Source organism: Bufo bufo, chromosome 4 (assembly GCF_905171765.1).
Source record: "Bufo bufo chromosome 4, aBufBuf1.1, whole genome shotgun sequence".
In the NCBI taxonomy this organism is placed as follows: domain Eukaryota; kingdom Metazoa; phylum Chordata; class Amphibia; order Anura; family Bufonidae; genus Bufo; species Bufo bufo.
Genome location: NC_053392.1, coordinates 465,189,839 through 465,207,956, shown reverse-complemented (window position 1 = coordinate 465,207,956; position 18,118 = coordinate 465,189,839). Strand labels below are relative to the sequence as shown.

The following is an 18,118-nucleotide window of genomic DNA, read 5'->3' as shown; positions in this document are numbered from 1 at the left end:
GGAGGTCAGATCTGAGGCTCTGATATGGGGGTCTGATCTGAGGAAGACCCAAAATACTTTAAAGGAAATGTGTCATCTGAAAATTAACTAATGTTTAACCACTTCCCATCTGGGCCCTTTGCCCCCTTCCTGACCAGGCCAAATTTTGCAAAACTGACATATCTCACTTTATGTGGTAATAACTTTGGAACGCCTTTACTTATCCAAGTCATTCAGAGATTGTTTTCTCGTGACACATTGTACTTCATGATAGTCATAAATTTGAGTCAAAATATTTCACCTTTATTTATGAAAAAATCCCAAATTTACCCAAAAATTTGAAAAATTCGCAATTTTCTAAATTTCAATTTCTCTGCTTTTAAAACAGAAAGTGATACCTCATAAAATATTTATTATTTAACATTCCCCATATGTCTACTTTATGTTGGCATCATTTTGGAAATGTCATTTTATTTTTTTAGGACGTTAGAAGGCTTAGAAGTTTAGAAGCAATTCTTCAAATTTTTAAGAAAATTGCCAAAACCCACTTTATAAGGACCAGTTCAGGTCTGAAGTCACTTTGTGGGGCCTACATAGTGGATACCCCCATAAATGACCCCATTGTAGAAACTACACCCCTCAAGGTATTCAAAACCGATTTTACAAACTTTGTTAACCCTTTAGGCGTTCCACAAGAATTAAAGGAAAATGGAGATCAAATTTTTAAATTTCACTTTTTTGGCAGATTTTCCATTTTAATCAATTTTTTTCTTTAACACATCGATGGTTAACAGCCAAACAAAACTCAATATTTATTACCCAGATTCTGCGGTTTACAGAAACACCCCACATGTGGTCATAAACTGCTGTATGGGCACACGGCAGGGCGCAGAAGATAAGGAACTCCACATGGTTTTTAGATGCCATGTCCCATTTGAAGCCCCCTGATGCACCCTTACAGTAGAAACTCCCAAGAAGTGACCCCATTTTGGAAACTAGGGGATAAGGTGCCAGTTTTATTAGTACTATTTTTGGGTACATATGATTTTTTGATCATTCATTATAACACTTTATGGGGCAAGGTGACCAAAAAATTGGTTGTTTTAGCACAGTTTCTATTTATTTATTTTTACAGCGTTCACCTGAGGGGTTCAGTCAAGTGACATTTTTATAGAGCAGATTGTTACGGACGTGGCGATACCTAATATGTATACTTTTTCTCATTTATTAAAGTTTTACACAATAATAGCATTTTTGAAACCAAAAAATTATGTTTTAATGTGTCCATGTTCTGAGAGCTATAGTTTTTTTATTTTTTGAGAGATTTTCTTATGTAGGGGCTCATTTTTTGCAGGATGAGGTGACGGTTTTATTGGTACTATTTTGTGGGACATACGCATTTTTGATCACTTGGTGTTGCACCTTTTGTGATGCAAGGTGACAAAAATTGCTTGTTTTGACACAGTTTTTTTTTTTTTTTTTTTTACAGTGTTCATCCGAGGGGTTAGGTCATGTGATAATTTTATAGAGCTGGTTTTTACGGACGCGGCAATACTAAATATGTCTATTTTATTTTATTTTTTCTATTTTAAATTTTTTTTTTTTATTCCTTACTTGGGATTTCTTTTTTTTTTTACATGTGAAACTTTTTTTTATTCTATTTTTTTAACCCTTTATTTTATTTTTATTTTATTTTACACTTTTCGTCCCCCATAAGGTCATACAAGACCTCTGGGGGACATTTACTTCACTTTTTATTTATTTTTTCACAGATGATTTCTCCTGTAACTGGGGCTGACATAGTAGCCCCAGTTACAGGACAAATGCACCCCTAGAGAGGCTGTACAGCAGCAATCCAGCGCTGTACAGCCTCACAGCAGGGCTGATCGAGGTCTCTGAGAAACCTCACACAGCTCCTGCACTCTCCGGTCACGGCGGTCACATGACCGCCGGGCCGGAACAGGAAGCGCACAGCGCTTCCTGCTCTGCAGACACAGCGCTCGGTGAGCGCTGTGTCTGCAGCGATCGTGAAGGCAGGGACACCTGGGCACTGTCCCTGCCTTGTCTTAGGGTTGCCCTGCTGTCACTGACAGCGGGCAACCCGATCAGCAGCTGCACGATTAGCGTGCAGCTGCTATTTCTGACAGGACGTTTTAAAACGTGCTGTCAGAAATAGACGTCCACCCATAGGACGTTTATATCCTATGGGCGGACGTGAGGTGGTTAATTAAATTTTTATGTTAAACATCTTTTTTTTAATTTCGGGAAGTTATTTTAATTTTTCCATGTTTGGCTATATTTTTTAAATGTACATAATCCTGCAATTTTCACACTGACCCACTAGGTCTAATAGGTCATGATTCCTGTTCTTTTCAGATAACTAGGTAAGTCACTGTAGTCGCTATCACTATAGGTATAATTACAACCTTTTTGAATTTCTCAAAATTCATCCTGCAAATTTTTTCAAGCGACAGAATTTAGGGAGAAAAAAAAAAAAAAAAAGAGGGCCCTTTTTCTAACCTCATAAAATCCCTTTAAAGCAAGGATGACCTGCGCACATTTGTCTAGATTACCACATGCAGCTGAGTTAGTATATATTAAGAGATTTTTATTAGGAGACTTCTGCAATGCAGTCCCCAGGCATTTTTGGATTATATACTAGTAATATTGTATCAGTACACCTTTAATGTGATGCTATTACTGTGTTGCCATTGGTCCTTAACATATAACAGTTCATACTTTCAAAAATAACATGAGTAGAAAAAAAAAACCTAACACTTTCAAGTTGGTAAAAGTCACAGCTTACCTCTTCAGTGAGTTCACCAAATACACTTAACGTGTCAAGCAGAAGACTAGCTGTGTAGAAAGACTTTATCATGTTCCTAAAAAACATGAGAGAAAGAAAAGAACAGATAACTGTAGTGCAGGAAAGTCTAATGAGATAACATTATATATCACAATCCTGTGTGTATCCTCGGCTACAGCTTTCATCTACTGTATCTGTACAGAATCTAAATATACCAATGCCCTTCTCCTTCGAGGGTCTTTTAGATAGAAAATAAAGTGTCAAATTTATCAATGTCTTCTAGGGGTGGGGCAATGTTTCAAATTATATTATGTCTTTCATCACCCAAAGTGTGAATGTCAAGTTAAATGGTAGCTCAGTCTATGCCTTTTCATTAGACAGTCACCCTTTATATAAAGTTACCAACCTGCTAATAAACTAATTGCAGCAACCACAACAATTCACTGAGTGAATCTGAAGTTTTATTCTCAAGTGCCCAGGGCGGGGCTGATTCATAGCCCCTCCCCTCTGCTGTGACTGACAAATGTACTGGTCTCATGGTTGGATGCTGCGGCTATCACAATGCAGCACTTTACAATGAAGCCCTGCCCTGGGCACTTGAGAGAACAGAATAAAACTTCATATATACACTACTCCTGATGAGAAAAGCTCCACAAAACATATGTTTGTTCTGTTCTCCCAAGCCCCTACGTTAGGATGTGTTGAACTTTAAAAAATATACATGCAGCGAATCAGATCTCTCAAGGCTTCCATTCAAATCAGGGCTACTACAAGGCACTCAGGAACACTGATTGGAGGAGATCAGTTGATGTACAGTTCTGTCCGCCTTCATAGCCCTTCGCAGCTGAGGCTACACACATACTTTTTGTATCCAGATTTCGAGCTACAGCTGATGTTGAAAAGAACACATCACTTGGATAGCTGCAGTGCTGCAGTAACTAGTACCTTCCACTACAAAGTGGACAGAGTTAAGCCTCATGCAGACGTCCGTGGAACACGGACCGTGAGATACCGGACTGGCATTGCAGGAGCGTAAGGCGTCATTGGTTGCTATGACGCCATGCGCTCCTGCAATGCCAGTCCGGTATCTCACGGACTGTGTTCCACAGACGTCTGTATGAGGCTTTAGAGTATGTAGTTCAGATTCCTGTCGCAGGAGCTACTGCAGAACAGCTTAAATCAGTGGCTTTTCTTGGCGTCATTTTCCAGCTGATCTGACATTGGTGACCTATTCTAAGAATAGGCCATCAATATAAAAGTCCCAGAAAACCCCTTTAATATTTAAAATGACTACATAAAGTCTGTGTGTAGGCCTAACCCAAGGAGGACTAAAGAAGCATCAAATTTTCCTATTAAGGGTGTTCAGCTTAAAGGGTGTCTGTCATCCGTTAACTCCCTGTCCAACTGTTTGCAGACACATAGCTGTAGCTCACTTGATTAAAATGTTGCTTTTTTTTTTGTTGATCTAGGACTCCATTCCCAAGTTATGATACTTTTTCCCAATATGCAAACTAGGCATTTGTTGCAATGAGGGCATCACCATTGCTATCATTGCATTCACGCTCCTACCAAAATCGGACAACTGAACTACACAACTCCAAGGGATTGGGCGCGGCCCTGCAGTAACCAGGCACAGCCCCTACACAGTGTATGGAGTAATTCTAATACCTGGCACAACTAGTGAGAACAAATGATTGTCAGTAGTTGGAACCCCACCAATCTGAGATGGATGATGTATCCTAAGGATAGGTCATCAATAATTAAGGCCTATAAAACCCCTGGTTGTATAGCATCTATATAGTCACTTTGGCCACAGTCACATACACATGATAAAAAATAGGCTAGAAAGTTGTAACTGCAGATATTAAGGCACAATTCTCAATAATAATTATTGTATGACCACCCAGCATGATTATCTTCCTGAGCCCTGTTGCTCGAAGGACTAGGTAAGCAAACAGCAGGAATCAGGGAGAGAGCAAACTCAGGACCTTCAATATGCTCTACATTAATGGCAGAAAATGTGCCGACTTCCAACCAAATTGAATAACCGCTCAGTCAGTCTACATACGTTGAAAACCTTGTAAAGGGCAGGTAGGAAAATGGGATGGGCAGGAAACCAGAAACCCAGACGTTTGTTTTAGGTTCATTTTGTACTTTAGCGTTATCTGCTTAGATTTATGAGAAATTGAGAATGTCGACAGCTAAAACAGGAGACCACATGGGTGTTAATAGGTGACTATTTATACAGAATTGACTTTCTACTCCATTTCCTTCCCTACTTCAGTCAGCAGTTCCAGATGTGTGACCTGTAAACATGATCTTATGAAAGAGTGGTGCTTACAGGCGGAGACATTATTATGCCATGCGAGACCACAAACCATGACACAAAATAGCCAACGCTCAAGGGAGTAATAAAGAGTAACAGACAGAAGCTTTGTGAGGAGGTTAGGATATTTTGGAGGGTTGAGGGACAAAAAAAAAAAAGGTAGACTTTTACAAAGCACGTTTGACTGCCTCTCCATTCAAACAGAGGAGGCAGGTCCCCCCCATTCTGGCCATCAGTGGGGACCTAGAAGTTGCATCCCCCACTCATTGAGCAGTTGTCAGGTATCCAGTGAATGGGTGGGAATTGCTTATAACTGGACTACCCCTTAAAGATGCTGCCAAAATCTCTCTCTCTCAAGACCCCAAATAGCCCTCTATTCTATTACTCTACTTGTATATGAATGCATATGTATATGAACTGTGCTATAATAAGAGTGTGCAGCACTGGATGGAACTACAGAAAGCAAACATTTTTGCAATGCAACGTGTTTACCATCAGTACGTAATGCGGATTCTATGGCTCATACACATTAGATGTATGCGGGTTGAAAACACAGGCAGACTATCTAATGTGTATGGGGTGCCCCACCCCACCCCTCCTCTGACAGCAGAAGGGGCATGTAGGATTTTAAACATGGCTGAGCATTGGGTCAATAGCTGTTGCAGCTGTATAGGTAGCTTTAGGGACGTCCTGCAATAGTTCTTTATAGAGAACCTGTCACCAGAAAATGCAGTGCAATCTGAAAATGTCTCTAAGGCTACTCTCACACTTGCACGTTCCATTTCTGCAATTGAGATCCGTCAAAACTGAATTGAACGAAACATAACGTACCAAAATTCTGTCCGTGATGTAGTGCGGAGCAAGACTGATCCATCATTACACACAATGTAAGTCAATGGGGACGAATCCGTTTTCTCTAACACAATAAAAAATGGATCAGTCCCCCACTGACTTTAAATGGTGTTCATGACGGATCCGTCAAGGCTATTTTAAAGACAATACAACCGGATCCATTCATAACGCAGGGCTCGACAAATCCCAGGCGCCAGGTCGCCATGGCGACCAGGAATTTAGTCCTGGCGCTTGGGTATTTGTCAGCCCGTTTTCAAAGGTGCCCGGGCGATGGGTGCGGAGCTGCCGTTCTGTCCGGAGGCAGCACCGTGTGAAACAGCTCCGTCACAGCACACACACAGAGAGTGAGACGCTGGCAGCAGGGAGGGGAGGGACTCGGGAGGAGTGTAATCTGATCCTAGAGTGGAAGCTGCTTCTGCCAGCCCCTCCCCTCCCCGCCCACCAATCGAATGAGTCACAGGTTAAGAATCTAAAGATCCTACAGTTAGTGACTCATTCGATTCTTTGAGTTAAAAGAACAGTCAGTCAGAGTCTAGAACAGGTTACACTGAGGCTGTGGCTGATGCTTTCGCAGCAGTGATAAGATTAAGGGACAGGAGCAGAGATATGAGAGAAGTGACAGGACACAGTTTAGATTACAGTTTGAATTAACCCTTTAGGATCAAATTGGCTTCTCAAGGAGATCTATATGTTAAAGGCATCCCCCCTTCTGTCTCATTCAGTAGCTATAGAACTAAGGCTACTTTCACACTTGCGGCAGGATGGATCTGGCAGGCTGTTCACCCTGTCGGATCCGTCCTTCCGCTGTTTCGCCGGACCGCAGCTCTGTCCCCATTGACTATAATGGGGGCAGAGCTCTGGCGCAGCACGGCAGTGCATGGTGAAAGGCCGCCGGACTAAAAGTACTGCATGTCCAACTTTAGTCCGGCGGCCTCTCACCGCGAACTGCCGTGCTGCGCCGGAGCTCCGCCCCCGTCCCCATTATAGTCAATAGGGTCCGGGGATGGAGCGGCGGTATATGTAACATGGTATACAGCATTATTGGGGGGCTCTATGGAGAAGTGGGGGGGGGGAGCACTATGGGGGCACCTACTAGGGGCTTTATGATGCGGCTCCGCCTGGCTCCTAACTTTTTTAGCTGGCTCCTAGATTCCAAGGAAATTTGTCAAGCCCTGTCATAACGGATGCAGACTGTTGCATTATCATGACGGACGCGTTTTTGCTGATCCATGACTAACATGGTGCTTTCAGATTGCATTGCACTTTGGGGTGACAGGTCCTCTTTAAATTAAAGGGGTTATCCGAGCCTGGAAGTGCCCCCCCCCCCCTCCCCATGTGCCTGGACCACTCACACTGATTCTACTTACCTGGCTACCCGTGCCGCTCCTGGTCCCTGCTGCTTTTCCCCATGCGCGGAAGAAAACATCCGGTGTCGGGGGAGGGGGGCTGTCCCCCACACACACACTCCCACCACCGGATGTTTTCATCCGCACGTGGGGAGAAGGAGTGGTGGCCGTGCGGTGACCAGGAGCGGCGCAGAGAGAGGGTAGCCAGGTAAGTAGAATCAGTATGAGGGGCCCGGACATATAGGGGGGCATTTCCAGGCTCGGATAACCCCTTTAACATAGGACTTTCAGTCAATACAGCTCCTTGACCACCATAATTAACCAGAGCTGTGTAATTGAAAAAAAAAATCATCAATACAGGATCCAAATTTTAATAACCCCATTTCTGATTTAATGCACTTAATAATCTTTTTGTCGCACAAAATTTTATGCGATATAATAAAATATTTCCCCCTCATTCGTTGCTATTTTTTCCTTAGCTTTTTCTACTGATAATCCTCAGAACTTCAGAACAGACCTTTTCTAATTACTGTATCACCGTAAGACACACTTCCCCTCTGCCCCAAAAGTGGGGGGGGGGGGGGAAATCAGTGCGTTTTATGAAGCGAATAGCAGTGAACGCTTCCATAATGGAGGCGCTCACTAGTACACAGTAGGACCAGGGAGAGGTGAATACAGCACTCCTTGTGCTGGCTGTACTCACAGCTTGCTGGCATTCTTCTGCCGTCGCTGCGCGCTGTGTACGCACGCACTATGATCTGATGCTGTGTGATGTCGGGTCACAGCGTGGGGCACCGGCAGAAGACGACAAGGGAGCACTGAGTATAGGAAGAGCCTGCTGATCTGTGAGTGGCGGTGCTATCCGGAGCAGGAGAGGTAAGTGATGAGGGTCCGATCTGTGGTCTCATGGGGGTCTGATCTGAGTTTTGATAAGAAATGGGGGTCTGATTTGAGGGTATAATCTGAGGTCTAATGAAGATTGGGAGTGTGATCTGAGGTCTGATGAAAAATATTTTTTTCTTATTCACCTCCTTTAAAACCTAAGTGCACCTTATGGTGAGGGAAATACGGTACACTGTTTACTGAAATTTCGCAGAGTTGGTGTGTATTCAGCACTTGAGCACATAGGGGCAATTTTTAAAGTCAGTTTTGCAGGAGTCTACAGTGCCATTATTTGGGCCAAATTTATCAAATATCTCAGGATGCTTGATAGATTTGAAATGGCACTGTACTCTGGGAAAACTTAGTTTTGAACATTGGCAGTCTGAGCACTGAGACTCCCCGCCGATCGGTAGAACAAGGAAAGAGGAAACGCTCACATACCATGATCTCCCTCCTCATGGAATCGAGACATGCCCATAGACTTTTCAATTAAGTCCATCTCACTTCCGTCTCTTGCAGTGAGGAGAGACAGCATGCCATGCGAGCACTTCTCTCTCCTCGTCCTGGTGGGGTCTAACCGCTCGGACCCACATCGATCAAAACTTTTGATTTGTCGCTATGACATTTAAAAATCTTCCCAAAGTACAATTCCACTTTAAGTCTAACATTTCTGCCAGGGATGTTACTCCACATACTATAATCCATTCTCTGGCCCAAGATTGAGAATTTTGGGAGGAATTTTTAAAAAGTTGAGGTTGATTTTTTCAAAAGTGCAGTGAAAATGCAAAATGTCTCAAAATGTGGGTGCAAGTAAGCCCAAAAAGTCTGAAAGCACTGCAGGGCAGATTCTCTCTATAGCTTCTCTTTCTGTGTTACTAGAAAGTGGTATGGATGAAGCAAATAATTCAAACTGCTGCACAGTCCTGTTTAAATGGAGTTTGGGGTGCTGCTTAAAGAGGACCTTTCACTTGTATACAAACTAAAAACCATCTATATCAGTGGGCAGAGCGGCGCCCAGGGGTCCCCCTGCACTTACTAGTATGTCTGGGCGCCGCTCCGTTCGCCCGGTATAGGCTCCGGTGTCTGCGCTCACTGGACTGATTTTTTTGTATGAGGCGTGTCCCTTGCTGCAGCACTGGCCAATCGCAGCGCACAGCTCATAGCCAGGCTATGAGCTGTGCGCTGCCATTGGCCAGCGCTGCAGCAAGGGACACGCCTCATACAAGAATTCACTCCAGTACAACAGAAGGAGCGCAGACACCGGAGCCTATACCGGGCGAACGGAGCGGCGCCCAGACATACTAGTAAGTGCAGGGGGACCCCTGGGCGTCGCTCTGCCCACTGATATAGTTAGTTTTTAGTTTGTAGAGTAGTGAAAGGTCCTCTTTAAGTGGATGGCTTTGCTCAGAAGCAGTGGAGATGAATGTTTGAGAAAGGGCTCCCGCTGATGCTGATTAGGCTCAAGCTGTTGATAGGCTCTCTTCCTGTTTTACCGCCAAGTAATCTAATTCAGTAGGATGGATGAAGCTGCTACCCTCTGAAGACACAATCCTGAGCTTTTAAAGTGCATCTGTCATGTGAAGTTGGCCACAGGACACCAGTGACAACCAAAATGATGAGCCATGAAGAAGAATCAAAAGTACATTATTTTACGTATAGATGGATGTAAAATGATTCACAGCACAAGTAAGCACTGAACAAATCATTAAGTACTCCCCCCTTAAACGTCCTGCTCGTCCCTGAATGAGAAGAGCCTGTAACTGGCAGCGTGCAATACCTGTACACCAGTCACTCTGCACTCTTAAATCCAATAATTCTGTCAGATAAATCCAGAGGAATGCGGAAATATCAAATGTTAACTTAGGTTTCATCAATATAATATAAAAGAGATTGCAAGAGTAATAAGGCAAGAAATATTTAATGCGTAAGTAGAATATAAAAATAATGGAGTTTTGTCCTGGAACAATGAGCATATTATCTGCAGATACTTACTTGTGAAAGCTCCCCGCTCTGTCCTCATTGTCTGCATACAGGAACATTTTCAGGGCATAATTCTCCACATGGGCACTGCCAACAATTTCCTGAGTAATGGAGTCGCAGTCGCCAAGCTGCTTCTTTTGCTGTAGAAACAATATCATTTTATTGGTACCATCTTAATGTTCTAATCAACAAAAAAGAAACGCAATGTAATAGTACACTGTAAAACTTATTCCAAGGGGTTGGCCACTTCCTAAATTTTTTTTTCACAAATGCCTATAAACTGTATGCTGTAGCAGAGCATGTGAAACATGTTTTTGAAGGGGTTGTTCCATGTCGTAATTTCCACAGTGAGATGGGGCTAAGCACTGGTCCCAAGTGGCCGGACTTAAAGGGTTTCTCTGGGAATTAAGAAAATGAAAATACTTAAACATTACTTTATTATATAAATATACTCCCAAATACATTTGTATCTGTATGTGGGTAAGTAACTGGCTCAATGATAGAAAACAGAGGGTGGTTATTAATGGTACACCCTCAGATTGGGTCACTGTCACTAGTGGAGTACCTCAGGCGTCAGTATTGGGCCCTATTCTCTTCAATATATTTATTCATGATCTTGTAGAAGACTTGCACAGTAAAATATAAAAAAAAATCAGATGACACTAAACTGTGTAAAGTAATCAACACGGAAGAGGACAGTATACTGCTACAGAGGGATCTGGATAGATTGCAGGCTTGGGCAGAGAAGTGGCAGATGAGGTTTAACACTGACAAATGTAAGGTTATGCACATGGGTAGGAATAATGTAAGTCACCCGTACATACTAAAATGGTAAAACACTCGGTAACACTGACATGGAAAAGGATCTAGGAATTTGGTGAAACCAGTGTCAGGCAGCTGCTGCCAAGGCCAATAAGATAATGGGTTGCATCAAAAGGGGCATAGCTGCCCGTGATGAGAACATAGTCCTACCACTTTACAAATCGCTAGTCAGACCACACATGGAGTACTGTGTACAGTTCTGGGCTGGAGAGGGTTTAGAGGAGGGCAACTAAAGTAATAACTGGAATGGGTGGACTACAGTACCCTGAAAGATTATCAACATTAGGCCTCATGCCGTTCCGTTTTCTTTGCGGCCCATGTGCCTTACACAATTTGCGGAACGTAACAGGCAGCATATTGTAGAAATGCCTATTCTTGTCCGCAAAACAGACAAGAATAGGGCATGTTGTATTTTTTTAGCGGGGCCACAGAACAGAGCAAAGGATGCGGACAGCACACGGAGTGCTGTCCACATCTTTTGCGGCCCCATTGAAGTGAATGGGTCCGCACCCGAGCCGCAAAAACTGCAGCTCGGATGCAGACCAGAACAATGGTCGTGTGCATGAGGCCTTAGGGTTATTCACTTTAGAAAAAAGATGACTGAGGGGAGATCTAATTACTATGTATAAATATATCAGGGGGCAGTACAGAGATCTATCCCATCATCTATTTATCCCCAGGACTGTGACTGTGACGAGGGGACATCCTCTGCGTCTGGAGGAAAGAAGGTTTGTACACAAACATAGAAAAGGATTCTTTACGGTAAGAGCAGTGAGACTATGGAACTCTCTGCCTGAGGAGGTGGTGATGGTGAGTACAATAAAGGAATTCAAGAGGGGCCTGGATGTATTTCTGGAGTGTAATAATATTACAGGATATAGCTACTAGAGAGGGGTCGTTGATCCAGGGAGTTATTTTGATTGCCTGATTGGAGTCGGGAAGGAATTTTTTTCCCCCCTAAAGTGAGGAAAATTGGCTTCTACCTCACAGGGGTTTTTTGCCTTCCTCTGGATCAACTTGCAGGAAAACAAGCCAAACTGCATGGACAGATGTCTTTTTTCGGACTTACAAACTATGTTACTATATTTAATTAATTATAATGCATGTTTTGTATAGGGAGCAATCATTAGGAGAAAGAAAAGTCGCCGCCCTATTAGTACACACAAAACCTGTCCTAATCACACAACACCAGAAGTTACTTCAGAACACTGAGTTAATGAGCTGCTTCACCCTCCTCTCCTACTTGTCATGGATTATGATCCTGAATACAGCTCATGAGATCTTCAACTGAATCTCTGCAGAAATGGAGTTCATGAGAAGACATGAAGGAAAGAGGACGGACAGGACAGACTAAGTGCTGCTTCTTATATTCAATATTTGTTTAAAAAATAAATTGACACTAACTTGGCATTTCAGGTGTTAAATACTCAGCTGCAGCAAATTTTAGACTGACAATACAACAAAAGCCATTGAAAAATGAAATTATGGTGTATAATCATCAAGTCTTCTGAACCTAAAACAAGTATCCAGCAAGCATATGGCGTAGCTAACAACATGCACAGCACTTTCATACACTTGTATTGATTTAGGTGAGTAACACGTAATGTTTCACATTCACAATTTAGTAACAATGATAGCATCATGTGATCCTCAGCGTTAAACAGAAGCTTTTCCCCATATGTCCTTTGTTCTTTAGGATGGAAATGGGTGAACTGCCCTGACCGGTTTAGTAACTCAAGGATTAAGCAGACTGCTGTTTCAGTAATTGAAAGGCTTCTTTTAAAAGATGTGGTCTCAGAATACAAGAGGCCTCGGATTTCCTACTAAAATAAAATAAAAAAAGGCAAATAACAGCAGCACAGGTGGACTGTCATAAATGGACTTACTGTTCACCACTGAGGAAATCTCCAGTTATTTCGCAGAAAACAAAAAACAGGATTATCGCACATCACACTGGCCTTCAGTTTTTAGGCTGCCAAGAGACTTTAAAAGGGGGCTTTGAGTAATGCATGGCTCATGTTTTTCTAGTGAGTTTACATGAGCAAAAATTCATCTTGCAGACTAGACATTTACTATATTAAAATCTTTGGCACCTCTTTCTATAAAACACACAGATGGATGGCCAAGTTGGCCTGCTGGAGATTTTCACTTAAAGGTAAACACCCGATGACTACTTGCTCCTACAGAGCGAGCTATCCACACAGTATGGCCTCTTTATAAGACATCCATGTGTTATATGGTTCATGGGGTGGCTCAGCAAAATATACAACCTTGTTCAAATAGAAGCTCTTTAAGGCCATGATCATGTTTTCCTAGTGCTGCACTACTATCATACAAGAGGGGGGAAAAAAAAAACGTAGTCAACCCATGTTGAAACTGCTCTACCATTTTTATGGGGTGTCCCATCACCAACCCTTATTCCCTATCCACAGGGAAGGGTCAGACCACTGGGAACACTGTTTGCTAGATTGACTAGAGCCGTAGTCACACATCTACATTGCTGCTCTATTCAGTTCTATGGGCCTATTGATAGTTGAGTGCCTAGTAGTCAGATATATATATATATATATATATATATATATATATATATATATATATATATCTTATATAAAAATAATAATAAGCCTATTACTACCTATCCTGCGAATGTGTTTGTCATGGAACAACCTCTTTCGCCTGCACTGGGAAAAAAGCTAGCGGTTTTTACATGTGCTCTAACAGTAAATAAATATTTATATATATATATATATATATATATATATATATATATATATATATATATATATATATATATCTAACACTAGTTTTATTCAATTTTATCCAAACTGAATAAACCTTTATTGTGGGTTCAGAGTTGCAAATATAACCCTAGTAACTGCAAATATAAAGCAACACTGCCTCAAATAAAAAAAGTTTGGCTACCATTAAAGCGCTTGTCCGCTCTTTTTATATTGAAGATCAGCAACAAGAAATCGGCGGGGGTGTCAGGTGTTAGTCCCCTAGCCAATTTCATATTGAAGACCTGACCTGTTCAACTGTATAAAGGCAGCGGTAAGCAGGTGTAATTACCATGCCGCCCATAAAGAGGGAGGTATCCCACTGAAGTGAATGGGACGATGTCATTGTAATTATACCTATTCACCACAGCAGTTGCAATGGCGAGCAGGTAAACAGTGAAGTGAAGGCACCACCCATACCAGTGATGCTGTCTTTTCAAACAGCTGTTCGGCAGGGGTGCTGGCAGTTGGTCCACCGACAATCTGATATTGATAACCTACCCCGAGGATAGATAAATATAAAAATTGATTCAATTTGTGCAATAGAATCAATTTGATCCCAATATCTGAAGGGTAAAACAGGTGTAATCCACTTAATTATAGCAAGTAAAATTATCCACCAGTGTTATATTTCGTTTTGCTCAGCACATAGGTAAATATTCACATCCAGGTTAGAAAAACCGCATCGTAATTCATCCTTCCATTTGTGCAATAAGATCAATTAGGTCCTAATATCTACAGTGTAAAACAGGTGTGATTCACTTAACTATGTAAATTCAAACCAAATCAAATAATCCTCCAGTATTAGGTTCAGTTTTACTCAGCACTTAGGTAAGTATTTACATTCGAATTAAATAAGCTGCATGGTAACGCATCAATTCACATGTGCAATAGGATCAATTAAGACCAGATATGTGAAGGGTAAAACTGTTGTAATCCCCTCAAATATGTGAGTTAATATTCCAGTCACAGTGAGGGAATCATATATTAGCTCATCATCTTGTATAATCCTACGTCCATCTGGTAAGTGGTATGGGTTAGATAAATAAATAAGCCCTCTTTTAGGTTAGTATCATAATCCTATAGAAAGCCAATATGTAGTTTAATTCAGGCTGTTACTCACAGTTCCGTAGTTTCAATACAAGGAGCGGGTTACTGTGCCTCGGCGTGGCGTCCCACGTGGTTACCGGCACAGATATCTCTTACCTCCGCTTCTTTTCTTTTCACTGCGAGTGTTCAGCCCACTGCTTCTGTGTTGTGGCTCGGGAGTACGGCGTCCCACGTGGTTACCGGCACAGATATCTTACCTCCGCTTCTCTTCTTTTCACTGCGAGTGTTCAGCCCGCTGCTTCTGTGTTGTGGCTCGGGAGTACGGCGTCCCACGTGCTCAGAAGTCAGCACAGGTAATGTTGGGCTGATGATACAGGCAGCATCCAAAACCAGTCCCAGATGCTTTTCAAATGGTAGTATAAATCTTCATGGAGCGCTCCACTATATTAATTCCTTCAATGCGGTTAGCGAGTATAACATCATAAGGCCCCTTTTACACGAGCGAGTTTTCCGCGTGGGTGCAATGTGTGAGGTGAATGCATTACACCCTCACTGAATCCTGACCCATTCATTTCAATGGGGCAGTGTACATGAGCGATGTTTTTCACGCATCACTTGTGCGTTGCGTAAAAATCGCATCATGTTCTATATTCTGCGTTTTTCACGCAACGCAGGCCCCATAGAAATGAATGGGGACGAGTGAAAATCGCATAGCATCTGCAAGAAATGCGGATGCAATTTTCACGGATGGTTGCTAAGGAGACGAGGGTTGAGCGACCCAGGACCCCATTTACTTTATTATTTTCCATTATAACATGGTTAAAATGGAAAAAAAATAGCATTCTTTAATACAGAATGCAAAGTGAAATGTCACTTGAGGGTTAAAAAATAATAAAAACATTACTTACCTCATCCACTTGATCGTGCAGCCAGGATCCTCTTCTTTGTTCTTCTTGAAGGACCTGCAAAAGGACCTTCGCTGACGTCATGTGGTAAGCGCTGGTCCTGCTTAATGAAGATAGACGGTGCACTACCCCCTGATGAAGCATTGAGCAAAACGAGCGTCGGGACGCAGGAGATACAGATTCTACTTGCAGGTATACCTAGGTGACCATGTTCGGTTCTAAGAGGTCGGGATTATATATCCGTTCGTGGTGAGGCACTTTGCCCTTTATGTTATGATTCTGTGAAACTATGTGGTAGCTTTATATCCTATTTATGTATGACCGACCTACATTGTGGCACATATACTGCTTGTTATCTCCTGTGAGGGCAATTTACTGCATCTGCATCACCAACTGCTTCTAAGCTGTATTTTATTAATTATGTATGAATAAAGGTATTTATTATTTTCTATTCGAATTGGCCTTTTTTGTGTAATGTATATTATTTAGTTTATTTTTCATCAAGTTGCACTTTATTTTAGCATAATAAAAATGTTTTGCATCCACATATATCCGAGTGAGTGAGTGCCTGTCTACTATTATACAATAGTATTTCAGACCATGCCCTGAAAGAAGTCATGAATTGGCGAAACCCTGGGTCAGGCACATATATTAGCGTTCTACATCTGATTTTATATTAAACACGCTTATTTATGCAACCCTTGTGTGTATTCTGCTCCTTTGCCGGACTAAAGTACCGCAATGCCATAACACTAAGCCTAAGGCCCCTTTCACACGGGCGAGAATTCCGTGCGGGTGCAATGCGTGAGGAGAACGCATTGCAACCGCACTGAATCCAGACCCATTCACTTCAATGGGGCTGTGTACATGAGCGGTGATTTTCACGCATCACTGGTGCGTTGCGTGAAAATCGCAGCAAGCTCTATATTGTGCGTTTTTCACGCAACGCAGGCCCCAAATCGCAAGCATCCTCAAGCAAGTGCGGATGCGGTGCGATTTTCACGCATAGTTGCTAGGAGACAATCGGGACCCGATCTTTATTATTTTCCCTTATAACATGGTTATAAGGGAAAATAATAGCATTCTTCATACAGAATGCATAGTAAACTAGTGATGGAGGGGTTAAAAAATAAAAAACAATTAATAAACTCACCTTAATCCACTTGAACGCTCAAGCCTGGCATGTCTTTCTTTTTTGATGAAAAGGACCTGTGGTGACGTCTCTGCGCTCATCACATGGTCCATCGCCATGGTGATGGACCATGTGATGAGCGCAGTGACGTCATCAAAGGTCCTTTAGCCAGGTCCTGAAGAAAGTAGAGGAGATCCGCTACGCGATCAAGTGGATGGGGTGAATTAAATTTGTTTATTTTTAACCCCTCAATGGACATTTTTACTTAGCATTCTGTATTAAGAATGCTATTATTTTCCCTTATAACCATGGTGTAAGGGAAAATAATAAAATCTACAGAACACCTAACCCAAACCTGGGTATGGGTACCAAACATGCCGATTTTAATCACGCGCATGCAAAACGCATTAAAATGCTTTGCACTCGCGTGGAAAAAACGTGCATTTTCCCGCAATGCACCCGCAACTTGTCCGGCCCTCACACGCGACGCCCGTGTGAAAGAGGCCTAAAGATGGTGTAAACTTGGACAGGTTGTCTAGATCTGCCCCAGATTTATCAGAGTGGCTCAGGCTGGATGATAAAAGTGCTGCATGGATAGACACTTTTGTCTAACTTTACTGATTGGCTTACTTTGAGACTGATTTTTATACAGAACAGAGCAACCATCTAAAAAATCTCGCGTGTGTGCCCTGTGCTGCAATTCCAGAGCCTACGCAGTACATTTTGTGTGCTATCGCCTCAGGGATTTGTTCTGTGCAGGCACTGCAGCCTACACTTGTGAAGATCACCAGAAGCGGAGTTGCTTATTCCCAGGCAGTGCATGATATTTTGAGATGCTTTGCCAGGGGAGAGGCGAGGAAGCCTTGGAAGGTTAGTGGAGGAGCACAGCAGTGGGCTTGGGTATTTTGAACAGCAAAGCCCACCCATCTGGGCCCTTGGGAGACATTTTTCAGTAGAATCAAAGTGTTTTTCCTAGACATTGAATAAAACCCAAATTACAAACAGGAATGTTTGAAATGCTTTTGCAATGCGAGGGCTGGCTGTATTATACAGCTGATACCTGCCAGCATTGAATAGGATCGGAGACTGCTCCAATATCGGTCAATACTGGCAGGTGTCATCGGTTTAACACTGGCAGCGCACACTGCATATGGAGCAGGTTCTACACCTAAGCTGGCTCAATAGTGCCCTGGCACCATTATACTGTAAATGTATGGCATGTTTTGCAAGGGGTTCATTTTTGCTCTCTCCCCATGCGAGG

General features: G+C 42.5%; 1 protein-coding gene across 1 annotated transcript in view; it reads right to left on the bottom strand.

The window, feature by feature from the left end:
• Positions 1–18,118, bottom strand: part of VTA1 (vesicle trafficking 1) — a 270,605-nt gene that overhangs the window by 128,124 nt on the left and 124,363 nt on the right. Inside the window, exons 3-4 of the mRNA XM_040429478.1 lie at positions 10,184–10,311; positions 2,786–2,861 (exon numbers count right to left, since the gene is read on the bottom strand). Coding sequence (XP_040285412.1) covers positions 2,786–2,861; positions 10,184–10,311 — 204 coding nt within the window. The remainder of the gene's footprint in view (positions 1–2,785; positions 2,862–10,183; positions 10,312–18,118) is intronic.